The following is an 18,501-nucleotide window of genomic DNA, read 5'->3' on the forward strand; positions in this document are numbered from 1 at the left end:
TTCTTTTAACGGTGCAATGTGTATGATCTAACCACATGATCTGAACAAATAGGGGGCAGTATTTCACCTCTATTACATACAATCTAAATATATATACACTCATCAGTTAATTAAAGGACCTGACATCTTGAGGTACAAGCAAGTGGTATTACAGGATAGGACGGGATGGGGTTAGCGTTCTTATTTCAGTGGATATCGCTGCAACACAAGCAAGGCTGCATTTTAGAGCCATGGGCCACGAAGTTATGACTTTTTCTTCCCCTACCCTACCACACTCCCCCAGGCACCATCACAACTCAACTATTGCCCCATCCAACCAGAACATAAGCCGTGCTTAATTTGAATACAAAACTAAAATCGCCCATCACTCATGACTGTAGTGTAATTTTATGAATGTTAAATAATCATTAGAAGCCCATCAATTGCAGGCCCAGAAGCACAAAGCCCTCTCCGTCCCATCCATTCAGGAGTCAGGCATGTTTATTTTCTCAATGTGAATTTTACGTATATTGTTTGGTTTCATGATGTCCTCCCCCCAGAAATGCATTACTTAAATGGAATAATGTTCTGGTGTCCGTCTACATAGATGGATACGTTGTTTAGATTCAGTCAATCAAACCTTGCATTAAGCAATAACACCAGCATCCTATAATAGACACAGCAGAAGTCACACTGATCCAGACAGCAGCCAGCTTAACTACAACCACATTAGCTTCCCTCTTGCCTCCATAGCAAACTCACAAACATGAAAACACATTGTGTACTTGTACTTGCACTTGTTGAACAAACGACTGGACAATCATTCACCAGGGAAAAGTGCTAACTTGAGTTTGCAGGCTAGATGGTTATTTAGCTGCATGTTAAACAGCATGTTAACATACCTGCAAATGACACTTTGGTCCAGTTACATGCTATCACTAACAACATACTGTGCTGGTTATATATTTGCCATACTGTATGTGAACTGGCCACATCCTACAAGCAGCCAAACGCAATGCTACATTTGGTTTTGGTTTTAGGACAACTGCTATCCATCATAGGAAACAGTTCTGTTATATTCGATAACGAGGCAAATAAAAGTTTAAAGATTAAATTTGGTCGACAACTACTTTGATTTGGTATCTTTTTTGTCCATTACATTTTAGGTTTTCATATGAAGCTGTGAAGGTGGTTTCTTTTGTATAGTTTGTTGTGTGTTGGAAGTAAGACCACATGACTAAAAGCATAAATCCTGCTCGATCAGAAATTGTATTTGATCTCAAGTTCAAAAGTAATTTGGGGGGCTTATAATAATTTAATATTAAAGTTAAAATACAGTTAATATTAATAATATTAATCGTTCTTAATATATGATACAGGTTCTGGAATTTATTCCCTGATGTTTGCCTCAGGCTGATAATTATCCTTGCTGGAAATCTATCTTTGATGAAGAGAACATACATATTTCATTGTATTCAGTGTCAAGTAAAAAAAATCTGATAATCAGCAATTCTATTCATTGCATCGGTAGGTTTGCAATATGTCATCTGCATACATTTGCTTATTAATTTCTGGGCATACATAAATAGTGAATAAGAAGAGAGAAGTCTTGTCTCTCATTGACCCTTAGGGCTTCAAGTAAAAGAATACTGGCTTGTTTTAACATTATTCTTCTTTAACCACTAGTCTTCTCTATCATTATTATCATCATTAGTATATTTTCTAGCATTGTTATTATAATTACTAGTAGTACTACTACAGTAAACTTACTGAATGTAATACTTCTACATTTAAAATGTTCATTCTTCAGAAGAACAAAAAGCTATTCCAAAATTCCACAGAAACATTGTTTTGTGTGTTAACTCTCTGTATGCAAAATGCTACAAATCAAGTGAATAAGCAAAGCTGGTAAAAGAGCTAATCATGAGGCCAAAGTTACACTTGCCTCACAAAATATTTCAGTGAACGAAGTAGAGCTGACTTTCAACATCTAAATGTATGAAACATTTCTGCCGTATTGACATGTGTTTTTCATTCTGATTGTAAGTTTGCACTCCAAAGCAGGTCTCACAGCCATACTGAATCAATATTGGAGGAGCAAAGCCCTTGTTCTCTGTTTATAGATCCATGCCTTCTGCTGGACTTTGCCTCCTCTGCACATTCTGATCACTGTCTGTCTGCTGGAGACGTGACTGCAGAACTGTAATTTATTACTGCCTTTAGTCGACAGATACGAGAATGCAAGTTCAGCCTTAGACGACTTTTTGGTGATCTATCTGACAATTTTGCACATTTTTAGAGAGCAAATTGAAGATATCTTTATGCATAAAACATGTTGCACATGATCTGCTGCTACTTTTTTATTCCATCACCTCTCATTTCATCTATATTTAATGTTATTTCAATTCTCATGATGATGCTTTCTGAAGACATAATGATTACACGGTATGTACAGTGGCGGTAGTTTGAAGGTTGTGATATTTATGTAAAATGTTGCACAATTATGTAATTATTAAATGATGTCGATTATGTGCGTTGCATTAACATCATCGTACACAACTTGTACCAGCCTTGCCAAAAACGTCCTTTGTGCACATCAAAATTATCACTTTTCGCCATGCAAATGGCTCTCAAGTTTTAGGCAATGCAAATTCTAGCAGAGAGAATAGGGGAGAGTTTTCTTTGGAGAGAAGTTGCCCTGGACTCTAATAATCCCAGCGCATTAGAAAATTGTCTGCTGCTTTTAAATGAGATGAGAAGAGTTAATGTGATTGGCCATTACTGAAGGTTGCGCCAACTCTATCCTTGGATAATTTATTCCTGAACAATGTTTTTATCCCTATTTCACCCTTTCCTCTATTTCCCACATTAGTATTCAGCCTGTAGTCACTAAAGTATGTTTGCACCCTTATATACAAGGATATATAGTATCCTGGCGCTACAGTGGCTCACTATCACCTCTCGATGTATAAGTGATATTTAAAGGACAGGCCGGGTTGGGGCTAGCTGGTTAGCATTCTCAATTCAGTAGATAACTCTGCATTGCAATCAAGGTCGCATTAAAGAACCATTGGCCCCGAGGCTATTCGTTTTTCAAGGCCCTACCCCATAAGCACCATCGCAACTCAACTATTGCCCCTGTCAACCTGCACAAACATCAGCCGCATATAACTTGGATAAAATACTGTATCGACAATCCCTCATATGTTTATGACTGTAATAAAGAAAGGCTGGGCAAAGGCTGCAGACTACTTTGACATAACGTCAACACTGTAACCTCTTCACATTCTGTTGATAAAGTTCATTTTTTTTAATGTTTTGAACTAAAAGTCAGACAATACACATTTCACCTTTAAAGCGCTTATCTTTAAAAAAAATAAAATACAAAATGACAACAGAGCAATTACACGCACTGAACCTGGAGCTTTCAGGGACCTTGGGCCAGTTGGCCACTATGCTTAGTCAGTAATTGAGACTGAAAGTGTGCACCATTAAGGAGAAAATGTGGAAAAACTTGAATTCAATGTACGAGACATCATCAACATTTATACCGGTATAATTATGTATTATGTATTATGTACCTTAATCACACTCATTCCAAGGTATGTTAGCTGAAGTCAATTATGTTTGTTTATAGCCCAACATCACATCCTCCCCTCTAACAGGGGAAACCTTTGAAGAAACCATAGGAAAAGCAACTGAGCTAAGTAATCATGTGTGCAACCATTTCTACTGTACACCTACTGTATGCCATATGTGTACACAGCCATGTTTGTTTTGCTTGATAGAGCAAGCCTGTTAAATTGCTATTTCTTCCTGTTAGAAGAGTAACAGACTAATTGTGAGTTTCAAACAAGTCATTACTAACTCTCAGAGGATGCTATACCTGATAGGTGAAAGCTGTCTTGCATGCCTGAATTCCCATTAACTAAATCCCAAATTGACTCAACCACCAATCCATTTCCAGCTCGTTTTCCAAACTCAGACAAAGCCTCACCTCTTGACATATGCTTCAGGTCCAACGGCCTTGATCAGCAGACATGCAGTCCACTCAGCTTTGCAGTAACTTTATGTGTGTGTGTGTGTGTGGATACACTCTCCTCTCAACACCTATCGCCTTCCTTTTCCTCAGAAACTGACTCAGCAACCGCTGTCAGGTCTGCCTAATTTTGTCATGGTTGACTTCCTGCTACCCGGAGTCTCATCTGCCACAGCCCCTTAATCCACTTGTCACTCACAACAACTAAAAGCTAGGAAGGTGCTCCTCGAATGAAGAAAGGGAGGTAGCGCATTGGCGGGTGTGTTGGAGAGTTGGACTGGAGGTTTTTCTGTGCGGATGTGTGGGCATGCACAGGTGCATGGCAGCAGCCGTGGGAGTTTCAAACTTATGGAAAATATCAACACTATTCAAAAACTACACCAAGAGGAAGCCAGTAAATCCTTCCAAAGAAATAAAATGCATAATCTTACAATGTGAGCAACAAGTTTAAAGTAATTTGACCAAAAGAAAGAAACAATGGAAAGTTTGGCTCAATGACATTTTCACATATGTTTAAATGTCTGTTGATGTAATTTGACACATCTGATCTGAATCCTGGGAGTTTCATATAATTGATATGGTGCAGGACAAGAAAGTATTTTTCACACGTTTTACACTGTTAGCATTAGCATCCAAATACCATTTGAATGTGCTATAATGCCATTCAAATCTCAGCTGAGCTAAAGATTAATGGTTTGTAGCATTCTGTCCGTGTGAAGTTTTTATTTTTCATTCGATTGAATTCAGCTGTCTGGGGAAATCAGAAATTCTATAAGTTTCACTAAAGAAGCACATTGAAAGCAAAGTGCAGATACAGAATCAAATCATGCACAATCAGCATAATACTGTTGCACAATAACAATCCAAACCGCGTAGTTATTCTAGGTATTCCACCCAAACTGCTACTTTTTCTTTGTAGTGCACATCAGCGGTGGTGTGGGCTTCCTGGAGCACTACAATGATTCATGAAAACTAATTTAAACTTATCTCTACTCTCTACATCACCAAACATCCTCCGGACTGCCCATTCTGCCAATCCTCATTCCATGTCTTCATCCAGGGCAACAGCTTCGCGCCTGGTGCCCTTATTGCCAGCAGGCCTGGCAAAGTAGCATTGATAAAATGCATTTTAAATTAGAGTGAAAAAAAAGATGTTAAAGAATCAAACCATTGCCTAAATGTTTGAACAGCATTTGATAGCAATACAACAGGGAACATGTAACTGCTAAAAAAGTATGAGAAAGGGAGGTATGAGGTTGACACCAAGTCATTCATTACTCAATTCAGTATTATTAAGAATACTGGACATCAATTGAGTGCTCCAGAGCCCAAATTGGAAAATCTCAATCTGAAGTAATCTCAAATCGTAAAAATTAAAATTATCTTTCTTTTCTGCGATATTTACGGCACAGGAAGTGATGCACTGTTACTGCTATATATACAGTACAGAAGGTGATGCACTGTTGCAGGATGTAAGTCTTTACAATCCTGTGGCATTCCAATTTCTCTGTGGTGCAGCCTATTCTGCTCCTGCAATCTGCTTTCTGCTAAGAACTGTGTGATTGGAGACTCAAGAGAAGAAAATCACTAAATAATCATGCTCACCAGAGCTTGAAATCAACACCAGCTAACTCACTTAAAATGTGAATGTGGCAAATAACACAATTCTACCTGGAGCATTGTTTGCTGGGCTTCTCTGACTCTGCTTCCATATCAACAAAAGGCTTCTCTGGTACTGAGGTTTCCACAGTGTATTCTCTCCCACTTACTTGTTTAAAAATATTTTTTACTGCACAACTGACTTGAGTTTTGTATTATAGGTATTGTGAAATTAATAAAGTGGTACGCTTTCAACTGTTTCATTGTAGCAGAAGTGCACACCAACGTGCTGTAGTCAGATAGGCAAATATTAAAAGAGAAGAATTGGAGAGAATGACATTTGCATAGGGATGTTCTTTTTGTCACCTGTATACGCATCAGTTGTGTGTATTTGTGTTGTGATATATTTGACATTTTGACTTATAAGTTAACATACGTGGGTCGAATAACACCAGAAATAGATACATTTCACAGTCAGTAATCAACGCATGGCTCCTCTGGGTTATCCAGGTTCCTACAGCTATACTGGAAGCATAACAGAAGCAAACAGTTCCTGCTGCTGAACTGCTGACTTGTTAATCAAGTTGACATCTTCACACAACAAAACATCCCAGAAGCAGAGCTGCACAACAAGGTTCACTCCAACTTTTATTCCAGCACATGTTTTGCCTTGCGAACTAGGTGCATATGAGCAAGGTCAAAGCAGACACAGGATGTTGTCCTGGGCAGTATTATTTATTTGTCATACAGGTACACACATGGAATTGTAATGCTTATCCCTGCCAGTTTGGTAAAGGAGTGATTCACTCTCAGGAGCTACGTGGGGCCTTGGTTGTTGTGGCCATGCTTTGTTTTAATACTTGGATTTCTTGCGATAATACTACTATCTCAAATGCTTTTATTTCAGCAAGCATTTGGCAAAATGTATGGTAGAGGTGATAAAAAAAGTAATTACCTTCCGACATTATGAGAGTGACTGTAATAATCCGATGACAGCTATGCTTTTGTGTGTTTACATGACATTCCATAATGTGATGCCAAGGGCAAGTCCAGTTGGCAGGAGGCAGAACGTCAAGCCCTGCTCGATGCAATATTATTATTACAAGTTGCATGATCATTATTATAAATAGTGAATCAATATCGAGACTTGTTTTGTGTTCAGTTCTGTATTTGCACGAGTTTTAAAGCTAAACCTTATTCCAAGCTGATACCACCTCCCTCTTCACCTGAGACAATAATTAAGATTTGGCTAATTACTGGAGCATGGTCACGAGAGAGGGGTCTTCCAAAACTCTGACCTGTGGGGTATCTCTTGATGTTATTTATACTTTACAATTGCTTTCCCTAGCCGCATCACCTCAGTGTCCCTGGGTGAATGAGCATGTGAATGACCACAACTGGCAAGCAGTCACAGGCAGTAGACTCACGCAGCTTAGCTATTGTTTCCAAGTCGTCTGACAGCCAGAACAGAAGGAGGAGACTGTACAACTAGAAGGGTTATTTGTTTAAATGCCAACATCTATGTGCCCTCTGTTGCTGTTGTCTATGTTCACGGTATACTTATTTTCAGAAACTTGCCACATTGCAAACATTTTTTTTTATTTAAAACCGGCGCTCATATGACCCTGGCATGTGGCTAATGAATATGCACAAGGAAGGATGTGTTTAGAATCATGGAGACTGCCATTCAGGCACATGCAAATCAATGTATTGCGATCCATCTGCTCACATCCTGCGGCCTGTGGAAGCATCGGTTTATTTTCATCACACCTACTCCTTTTTACGAGTACATCTGTGAAATATGTTAATTCTATGAGTGTGTGTACGAGCTTATCTGTATGATGCTACTCAACAACTTATGCTAATATCCGTTGTCTCTCATTAGTAGAAGTGGATGTCGCACTATACTGCAGCAAGAAAGCTTTAAGAGGAAGATTAGGCATACAGAGAGTTTCTGAGACACAATGTGAAAGTGTTTTTTTCTTAAACCATAACCATGCATTTTGAGTTGCCTATAGCCTTACCACAAAGGTGGCAGAGCAGAAAATACAATATTTTTTGTAACACTCATTTTTAACACAGCTTGTTTTGTAGGGCACTCACAAATACCTGCTGTGCTGTTTTCTCTAACTGAGGTGAAATAGCAAAGAATACAGAAAAAGGTAATCTATGATAATAATATATCTATTATCTATTATCTATCTATATCTTTATCCAAGAAAAAGCATGATGGATTTCTATTTCTATTTCATTCATTTACTGAATACAATTTGTATTGTGAATACCCTGCATATGACGAGGAATATCATTTCTCAGGTAGTGCATTTGCGTTTCATCGTACAAAATGACTCACTGAATATGTGATTACGTGTGCATGTTCAAGACGCACTGACCTTGATGGCATTGGTGGAAATTTGGATCTCATGCAGCTTCCTCATCGTCCCGTCACGGTCGATGAAGTAGGACGAGGCCAGCTGATGAAGGGCTTCCACGTTCTGAGTAGCGTTGGCAAGCTTCCTGTCCAGCTTGTTTTTGGCCAGGTACATAGTCAGTGCCTCCTCTCCTACAGGTAGCACAAGGAAATGGAAATATATTTAGGATTATACATACTTACAGCCTTGAAAGTGTTGGGAAAAAATATTATATATATACACATGAAATATAAAATAAGTCCCTTAAGGACTCAATTGAAGAAATTAACTTGATTTAAGGTGCAGTGAATAAATAATGCGAGTGGACCATACATATCTGCGAATTGTCCGTTATCTCAGCAGCCAATGGAGGTCTTAACAGGAGGGATAAGTCAGAGGTCTAAATACCAAGGCAAGCAGTTTCAGCTTGAGAAACCAGATGCCCCAGTTTTCCAGGAACAGTGTCTGTATTCACTGCTTCATCCCCAGCTGGCACCATCCCCAGAAATGTCCCCGGATTTACCCCTATTGGGACGGCATTATTTCCGGGACAGGTCTCGTGATATAGAACTTTTACCTCGATACCACAGGAATTTTATCCCGTGGAGAACAAATATATCACATCCGGTATCTTTTTTTGTTTGTTTCAGCTACCCCAGGCAGGGAAATTGAAAATTAAAAGACAAATACAAAATAACATTACCGATTACAGAGATTCAATTAGTGCAGAGGAAATTACTAAAATCTGAATGAGTACAGGAGGCTGGTGTGGAGCCACTTTAGGAGGATTGTACCTGTTTATTTGTCCTGTGGCATTTTGTGGCATGTTCCCTGATTACCATAGTCCAACTGTTTGTCTTCTGAATGATAAAATAATAATTACTCGGGCATGGTTTAATGGAGTTACTGACCCTGTCCGGTGATACTAACACTGCCTGGAGAGGTGTCAGAACACTTTTTTCTTTTCTATTTCCCACTTTTTTGGAATACTGAATACTTTCTATTTCTATTTTCTCCCACGCTGCTTTCAAACCACAGACGAAAACGCCACATAGCAAAGCTGTTGTTTCTTAAATCAACAACCATCTGTTTGGTGTCCTGCTGGCATAACTATCTGCCAGAATTAAGCCAACGAATAAGCCATTACTGTTGTTTGTTGTTGTTGCTGTTGTTGCTGTGGTTTCTGAGATAACTCTGTAGATTTTGAGTGAAGTGAAATTCGTACTCATTTGCTGAAGTAAAGAGGTAGTGCTCCCACCTCTAGTGTGACGTGATTCGAACAATCCCCATCCCCTGTCAAAAGGTCACAACTGCTGTGAATGCACACAAAAGAAATCAGCATGTCTCTAATCCCTCTCTCTAAATTTATGAATTCAGTCCTATGCCCAGCATTAACATTTGAGGGGTGAGAAATTAAAGTCCACAACACGCTCCCTCACTGTATTTGTGCACTGTGTGTCAAGTTTGAATGTCCACAGGAAAGCAGTGTGGGGGAGATTGTATTAGCGTGAACCTTTCTGTAAGCGTCTACCACGAAAGAACACTTGAGTCGGTAAAAGGGACAAATATTTACAGAGCACCAGACAATCCCTCTGATTTGCATGTCACGCGTTTGTTTGTTGACGCGTTATAAAGGCGTGAGCTGCTCATTCTTTACACATCACATTTTTCGCATCTCGCGTTCCTACGAGCAGAAACTGACGCATAAAAAGCAAACAAGCAAACAGCAATTTGCTCCCGAGAGCTCACACAAAGTTGCCTTTGAAGATTACTGTTCAAATTGCAAACCATATGCTTGGAACTCATTCAAGAGCATGTCACATATGTTCAGGTTTCTAGTGATGTGAATGGTTATTTGGCCCCCAGCGTTGCATTGGAATTGGTCACTTAACTTGTGGTGACCGTGACTAGGGGGGTGGGTGGCAGTTAGGGCCAATGTCTCATGCCTGGTTAGAGTACAAGCACTGAGGGGACGAGTCCCCCATTCTCTGATGGTACCATGCTCTCTCCCCCTCGGGGGTTAGCAAAGTTACTTACACACACTTGACTTACACTACTGCACAAGAATAACAGTCCTACATTAAGCCCTTGATCTGCCCCCCTTTTTTTTAAATCTCTATTGAGACTTAGTGTGGCATAAAGGAGGTCCTCTGTACATAAATAATTTGTGGTTATTGCTGCAAGACAGGCAAAATCATAACCTCCGTGGCTTTAAAAAAGAAAATCATCTGTGTGCACCTCTCTGTAAGTAATACATTGTGTTACATTATTACGGGGCGCCTTGCTGGCGCTCTGCCAGAATGAATCAGCTCACGCAGAGCTTCTGTGTTTGAAGCTGAGAGGTATTCAAAAACAATGTACTGTTTCACCAAAAAAGGAGGATGCGTGAAAAGGCATCTCCTACGCATGTACTTCTTATTTGGTTCCTTTTTAGTGTGCGTGTGCAGGTGGATGTCAACGAGGGTTAGGAGTGCAAGTAGGGTTTTAAAGTAATGGCATGGCTGGGAGAGCTCAATTTGGTGTTAATGGTACGTGTGTGGGTCACTTTATGGACAATGTTAAACCATACGTTTCATTCTGGGCAGGGGAAAGACGCTAATTGATTTGTTGTTATTGTTTTTTTTCAAAATACCTTTATAAGCCATATAGATTCATAGAATGAATACACAGATCCAGTTGAATGTGTTACAACATATCCTGCTTTAAATATGTTATGCAGTTAAACTGTGTATGTTTTAGACATGACAAACATGTGTATTTCAGAACAGACCCAACAGAAGGCAGTAGAACCCAAGGAGGGCAATATATAGAAACTATAAACTTAGTCTTCTTACCTTAATCAAGAAAACGTGTGATAAACATCACAGATGAATAACCACTGATTGTTGTAATAATATATCCTTGGAGGTGGATATACTTTCTAAAATAAAACATAATAACTGCAAACACACATTCAAATAAGTAGAGGAATTATTTCGACCGATTTTCTACTCAACTATAACAAGATTGTCCCCGCTTTATGCAAGAGATATTCTAAAAGTGGGGCTGTCGCTTTGAGATAGCCACGCTCTCAATGCCCAATTGTGCCTTGTGCTTTTTATGTTGGCCGCAGAACAACAGGGACCACTAAAGTTTCGTGGCAAAGAGGTATCGTCGACAGCTTACACAGGGCAGCCTTCCACCACAACCCGAGGCCCAGCCAGAGTTCTGCATGAACCCTAGCCTCAGGCTTCAGTGACCACAAGTCATTTAAATAAACTACTTCTTCCACTTCAGTGCTGAACGCTTAAGACTGTTTCAGGGAAAAGGCCTCCGATCCAGTCACAGAGAAATGTGTATTCACTACAGAGGAGGGAGGGCGAACCAGTCCTCACAGCTGAGACACACAGTCCCTCCAGCATGTGAAATCTCAATCTAATCGGTCAGTCGTGGTTCTTTCTGCCAGGTCTGCCTGCACCTAAAGGCGCTAAATTCTGAATTGAGAGCATATCTAGTGCCTCCACAGGGCTCTCAACATGGAGACGGCTGGGCTGAGGATCGCAGCTAACAACGCTCACAGTGCAAATAAAAGGCAACTGTGCTGACAGAGCTAACAGTGTCAACCAGAGGGGGAACCAGAGGGGGGGGCGCTTTGCTTCCACGACAACGCAGTTGATTGGGACAGCGGACAACGGTATCAGCTGTAACTACTGTATACTGTATAGGACAAAGGCCTTTTCAAAATTGTAGTTGTAGTGGATGTAATAGCTTATTTTTCTTCCAACACTTTCGTGAACATTTGCATCTCCTCTCTCTCTCTCTCTCTCTCTCTCTCTCAACTCAAATGCTCTGGCTCCTCTGAACAAATATCAACAGGATTCACAGAGAAACAGCAGCAGTCTCACTCCAAGTGTAACACTGAAAAAATGTCAAACATATGAAGGAGAGGGAATGACAGATGTGGTGAAATAAGTCTCTCACTGCTTTAGCAAAAAATGCAAATCTGTCCTTCACACTTTTTTTTCCTATGCGGTACCTTCCTCCAGTATTTATAGACAGTACAGCTTCACGTTTTCCACGCACAGCGTGAACCCAGGGTACAAAGAGTTCCTATGTTGCACATCCCTTAATGCCCAAAGACACCACATATGCCAGAGACTTGACTATGAGGTAGTTCAAATGTTCAGACGGCAGAAAGGCAGCAGGCGATTTATAATTATTTCCTCAAACATCTTCAGCAGACGCTGTCAGTCAGTAATGTCAAGTGAAAGTAACGGAAAAATCTTCCTCTCCTAATGCTTGTTAGCATAAGCTTTTCTTGACATTACAACAGTATTGTTTTTCCACACAATTACTAACACCGAGAGATAGTTTTTCTTGTTATTATGATTTTAATTGGAAATAAATCAGATGTTCAGCATTCAATGTAGACGGCAAATATACAAACATTTATATTCAGTAAAGTGTCTCCATAAATCCAGATGTAAACAAAGGGTATTGTCAGAAACAGTTTTTTTTGTTCTCTGAGTGTGATGGTGCCCAGAGCTTCCAAGCACCACATGAAGCATTGTTTTTTACTTGAAAAGAAGCCAACGGACATTAAAATACAAACAAAAAGATTCATTGAAAAAGGTCACACTCTAGTTGTCAAGTCCCAAAGTAATACTCCACTAAAATTAGGGCTTTAGTTTTAAAAATGGAATCAGGGACGGGGTTACATAATCGGTGGAAAGGATTAAACGAGAGTGTCCTCACGCAAAAACCACAGCACTGGTCAGCTGTTTAAACAGTGTTAGTCAATGGCAATTGCAGAGGAAGAGGGAAGTTTTACTGTCGCACAAAGTCTTATGGAAAAGGAAGAGGCCAGTGGTTGGACATAAAAAGCATGACATCGACACAGAAAATGTGGTCCATTTTGTGCGTGTTACCACCACCTGACGTTGGTCAAAGGAACAACAAAACCTGCAGCAGGACTGTGTACTCGCGTCCCCTGTGTGATCTCGGGTGTGTTTTGTGTGTCCTTTTACATGTGCACAATGCAAATAAATCAGAAACTCACTCTCAAACATTGCTCCGTACCACTACTACTGGTCAAACACTCCTCACAATACCTTTAAATGTAGGGGCGTCAGATCCTAAAACATTGGAATAAGACTCTTTTGAAAGGGTTATATGGGTCATTTTGGAACGCCCTGACAACTGAATTGTATGTGGACTTGTCGGAATGAAATATGCTTGTGACGCTGTGTATTTGTCCTTTCAATACCAATCAGTTATCAACAGCAAACTATGGCAGTATAAAATACAATAAAAAAAATTAAAAAAAAGCAAGCTAGAGACTAAGATAAAAAGGTGGCTTTTATCTTGATATGATGCTTCCCAAATATATCCATAAATATTCTCATTTTGCAAAGCTTATTGGCTCAGTCGGTAGTATTTCACAGGTATAAAAGCACCACCACAATAATGCACATTAGCTGCCTTGCAAACACTTTAGGCTAAAAAACAACAACAAAAACAACAACATTTCTGAAGAACCATTTCCACTCAGTTCAGAGGAGGACACCTTTAATGGGGCTCTTCACACTTGACCACTCAACTCTATGTTGGATGTGAAAGGGAGCATTCAATTCTTTCCTCTCAAGTGTATAATGGATCGGGAGGCTACAACATATAGGTCGCTAAAGAGAGAATTAGCCTCTTCTTCTTCCTTTATCACTCGACGGGTGTGCACATTTATTGCTTCATATAACTGTGTTCTTTAATGGGCAATCCCAAGATTGAGATAAGAGTGTACTGACCCATAACTTGAAACAAGATGGCCTCAAGGTTATAGATAATATGGTGATAACTCCGAGGCAGAGAAGAGGAGGCACAGTTTAAAAATGAATGAAAGGCAAGGAATGTACAGAAAAAGAGGACAAATATAAGGTGATGCAATATGATGAGATCTAGAAGGATGCTGTGGTTGAAAACGATCCTGGGATTATTTGTGTGGCTCACTTGCCCAATTTTAGCAACTTGGTGCATCTGTGGCAGTGGCATCCTCCCTAGCTTAGACACACTTAATTACATTTTACCTTCATATAATGTTTCAGACCAATATTGCATTTCCAATTTCCAAAATGAGTCTCAGAATGAATCCCCTTACAGAGTAGGGTATACGATATTGAAACTCTAACCCTTCATACCTGATATTCCTCGGCACCGTTTAGCTAAATTATTAACGCCTCGTTTGGCATTAAGTACACCGCAAGATTATAAAATAAAGGAAGTCTCCTACTGGATTTATTTTCTCTGCCAACAGCTTTGGCATCAACGGTTCTGGGTATCTAGGTATTCTATCATAGAATAGCTGTAATTATGAATAAAGAGAACAGGACAATAAGGATTGGCTCTTTTCTTAATATAAAGGATATCCATATCTATAGGTTTAAAAAGGTCTGCAAAATTATATCCCAATTAAACGTTGTTTGCATGTGTTAAGTTCCAATTATGTCTTGTACAGTTGTACAGTAAGGAGAAGAAAAACATGATAAAAGCATCATGAATATTTCTCAAAGGCATTTGATTGTGAGAGTGCAATGTGACTTTACAACTTTCCTACCACACAACTGGACTGACGACTTGGCTATGTGTCATGCATACAGTTATATAATACATACAGAGTTTGACTAAAAGAGGAAATAATCGTATTAATTATGTCTTTGAAATGCAATTGGCAAAGTAATCACAGTTAGTTGCCTTCATGTGTCCCTCAGAGCTTGAGATAAGATAAGAGATTCGAGGGAGAAGCCATTTATTTTTAGACTTCGACAGCAGGCGTGCTTAACTTTTATTTTAGGAAGCACATCCAAAATACTGAAATCCTCCATGAGAGGCCTTTATTTCTCTTTCCACTGTGGGTTTTTGTAATTAGTCATTTAATTTGACTCTAAAAATATATTTCCCAAGTAACAATTGCAGGGTTTTTGGTGGTGGTGGTGGTTTATTAATTCCCCCAAAAATAAAACTAGTTAAGATAAGATAAGATAAGATAAGATAATCCTTTATTAGTCGCCTTGTGGTTGTATGCCTTGGCCAACCAGTCAAGTTGTAGCTTAAATCCATGTCTGTCCAAAATGTCATCACTTCAGCGTTTCACCCAATTTCACACATTTGTGTGAAATTGTCATGAACTTTTGCAGTTATGGCAGAGTTTAGGGAGGTCACAGTGACCATTGACCACCCAATTCTAATCAGTTCAACGAGTCCAAACGGATATTAGTGCCAAATTTGTATATCTTAGACATCGCTTTCACGAGAATGGGATAGACGGACGGAAAACATAATGTCACCGGCGGCCACGGCTGTCACCCGTCTGGTGGAATAGAAGCACATAAACAAAAGGCTTCATAAAATGAAATAGCAATGTTGCTCTGATAAAAAATAGTATGTCTGTACTTATGAAAGTGCTTCTTCTCTAATATGAAATGTGCTCTGTTTTTCTTCTCAAAATAAGTCAGTGCTTGTAGATTAATCAGAGCAATACATATGAAAATCATCCTCTCCCATCTACCTGAAAGCTCTGTAAGTACTCATGAAGTAGATTATCTTCCGGTTAAATTTGGCATGTACATGAAAATGCAATTATAATATGTATGACTATAATGGTCTTGGTGTGTTGCAAATGAAATTAGAGCTGTGTTGTTAGACACTTGTGCATTCAGGGAGCTGATTCAGAAAATGAATTTCTAAAGCATCCTGGAGTCAGCATCTTGTTATCACATTTGGTCTCTTTATCCATTATGCAAAACATGTAAATGTGAAAAGTAAAACTACTAATTTCATTATGCTCTTATCTGCATGTAATGTTGCTTTGGGCCGTAAATAAGGCTGTGAATAAGGTACACGTATTGTCTGAGATACATACTGATCATTTCTCATAAAAGGAAAGCTATTCATATATTTGGGGTTATGAGAATTCACATTATATCTAGGACGATTTAGTTTGTCTTGCTTTTTTACTTATCAAATGTTGCCACGTGTTCAGTGGGGATGGAGTTTGGTGACTGTGGATTTCAGATAGTCCTATCATAGATTTGATGAAAGTTTTGGGTTACTGTCCTGCTGGAAAAATCCACTTAAACCAGATGAGACGGAGTACCTGTTCAGAATAGAGTTGTGCTTCACTTTGGTCAGAATGGAGTCGATCCTGTGCAAGTCACCGACCTTGAACAGCTGACAAATCCAGATACCAGTTATGTAGCCGTCACTACATATTTAAATGCAGGTCTTATATGCTGTTGCATTAATTTCTCATAAAGCAGACTCATCATATCAACTATCCAATTGCAATCAGCGTTACAAATGCGAACCTGATTCAAATTTTGACTCTTAAATCTTGGGGTTGTTTTCAGTCTGTATTCAGGCTCACTTTATCATCAAGTAAATGGATTGGAAACTGCTACTCATTCATCAATGCTGTTCATTTGGCTCCGCTTTACGGATGCAAGTGCTGCACTGGTGCAAATATGTCTCGTGAAACGATTCAACTAATCTTTAAACTGTGGTGACTTTAAGTTGCCCTAATCTTGCTTTGAATAAAACGTTATTTGGTCCGTTAAAATGTCTCGAGTATCCTTTGTTTCGCCCTCTTGTGAACTAGCTGCATATTTGCTGTGGGAGAGTTTTTCCCATCACCCTGGAGAAAAACATGTGCCCCGAGCTGCTTCACAGAGTTGTTCTGACTTTGTTGCAAACAGGCAGATGAAAAATCCAGAACACCACGGTGATGCAGTCTCAAAGTATAATCATGTGCGGGGAAAAAAAAAAACGTTAATCAAACATAGAATTGCAAATGAAACCTCTCTTACCTCCAAGGGTGGCTGAGATGAGAATGTGGGTTCCATATTTCTTGATGATGGTGTCGATGAACTGCTGAGTAGTGGGTCTGCGGCCCAGCAAGCGTACGCTGCGCTGGAACTCAGGCATGAGTGGCACGGGGTTCCGGATCAGGTCCCTTCTCTCGATTGCGGTGTTCCTCACCTTCCAACGTGCAAATTCCCTGACGATCACAAGAAAAACAACTGCTCACACCAAAATGAAGTAATACCGCACTATCGACAACAATGACAGTAGAGTGGTCACACATTAATTCGCTCGACCCCCATCTCCCCGAATGCATTTGTTGGGAAACAATACACATCTGGTTGTGGAAACTGTCTAATCCAACAATTAATTAATACAATTATGTAATAAAATGATATTAACTGGAGTATTTCAATTTTATATGTAGAAGTTCAGAGCTCCCATATCTGAAAATTCACATTAAAGTTACTTTAAAGCAAAATAACACACATCTGTAATGAGTCTGGTGATGCAGAAACTTTGCTCTAATGTTCACTAAGCTCTGATAAAAAATAAATCAGCTTTTTGGATTATGCTTTGACCATTGTCCTGTGATGTTCATCTGTTTTCATTTAATATTCTCAAGGTCCTTTGCTCTGTATGACACTCTGATTTGAACCAACAGTACAACCTGCTAAACTGCACATCATTCCAGCCTCATCGTTGACGGCTGAGGCTAAAGATGTACTTTGCATCGCCAACATAAAAAGATATCCTGAAAATATTTGCGTTGACGTTCACGATGTGTGCTTCTGTTCCCGCTGAGACACAGATCAAGAAAACATTCCCACAGACAGACATTACAGGCATCACTGTTTCACTGAGGGTTACAAAATGAAACAAATATCACTATCCTGAGGGTGTTCTTTGGGCTGTCTGAAATGCAAAAAGATGGCACTCTGTTATTGAGTCAGTGGCTAATGCCTGGCATACCCAGGTGCTGAAAGCCAGCGATTAGGCAATCATGCAAGTAGGTTTGTTTGTGTGAGAGAGTTGCATACAAATTGTGTTATTACAAAAAAGAAAAAGCCATTCTTAATTCAGTATATCATATTTATCTGGGTGAGACACAGCAACAGAGGATTTATGATGTATTGGTTCAGTCCAAAGAGGCATCATTTTAATGCAAATTGATTTGGAAACATTAATTTTTATCACCATCTGTTCTTTTTGCCAATCCCAGAAATGTTTCTATTTCTATATGGACTGTGCACATTCTCACACAGCACTATCAAACATGTGTATTTGCATGCGGCTCTTTCATTGGGATTGGATGTGTGTGATACATATGAAAGGTGTGATGCAAACATTGGGATGGCACACATATCACTCTCACTCTCATCACACTCTCCACACTGCTGAGACTGCTTAGGTTTTGAGAGGGGTAAATGTAATTTCCTGATTACAAACTTAGTTTGAAAAGCATTTCCACAAAATTGGATTTAGATTGAATTTAGATATGTTTAATGATGCAGACTTTGTATGAACGATGAGCCCAATTACAGTAAGTGTGTGATTTAAAGTGCAGTAAAAGATCCATCTGATCAAGCACAAGTAAAAACCTTTATCATCTCGATAGTTTCACCCTAAAAGCCGGCTCTTATT

At 39.4% G+C, this 18,501-nt stretch overlaps 1 protein-coding gene across 1 annotated transcript in view; it reads right to left on the reverse strand.

Annotated features, from left to right (window-relative positions):
- brinp1 (bone morphogenetic protein/retinoic acid inducible neural-specific 1) overlaps window positions 1–18,501 on the reverse strand; it is a gene marked incomplete at both ends in the record, with an annotated part of 74,502 nt that overhangs the window by 33,909 nt on the left and 22,092 nt on the right. Inside the window, 2 exons of the mRNA XM_079179459.1 lie at window positions 8,011–8,180; window positions 16,863–17,053. Of these exons, the coding sequence (XP_079035585.1) occupies window positions 8,011–8,180; window positions 16,863–17,053 (361 nt within the window). The remainder of the gene's footprint in view (window positions 1–8,010; window positions 8,181–16,862; window positions 17,054–18,501) is intronic.

This window comes from Pholis gunnellus (assembly GCF_910591455.1).
Source record: "Pholis gunnellus genome assembly, chromosome: 18".
NCBI lineage: Eukaryota > Metazoa > Chordata > Actinopteri > Perciformes > Pholidae > Pholis > Pholis gunnellus.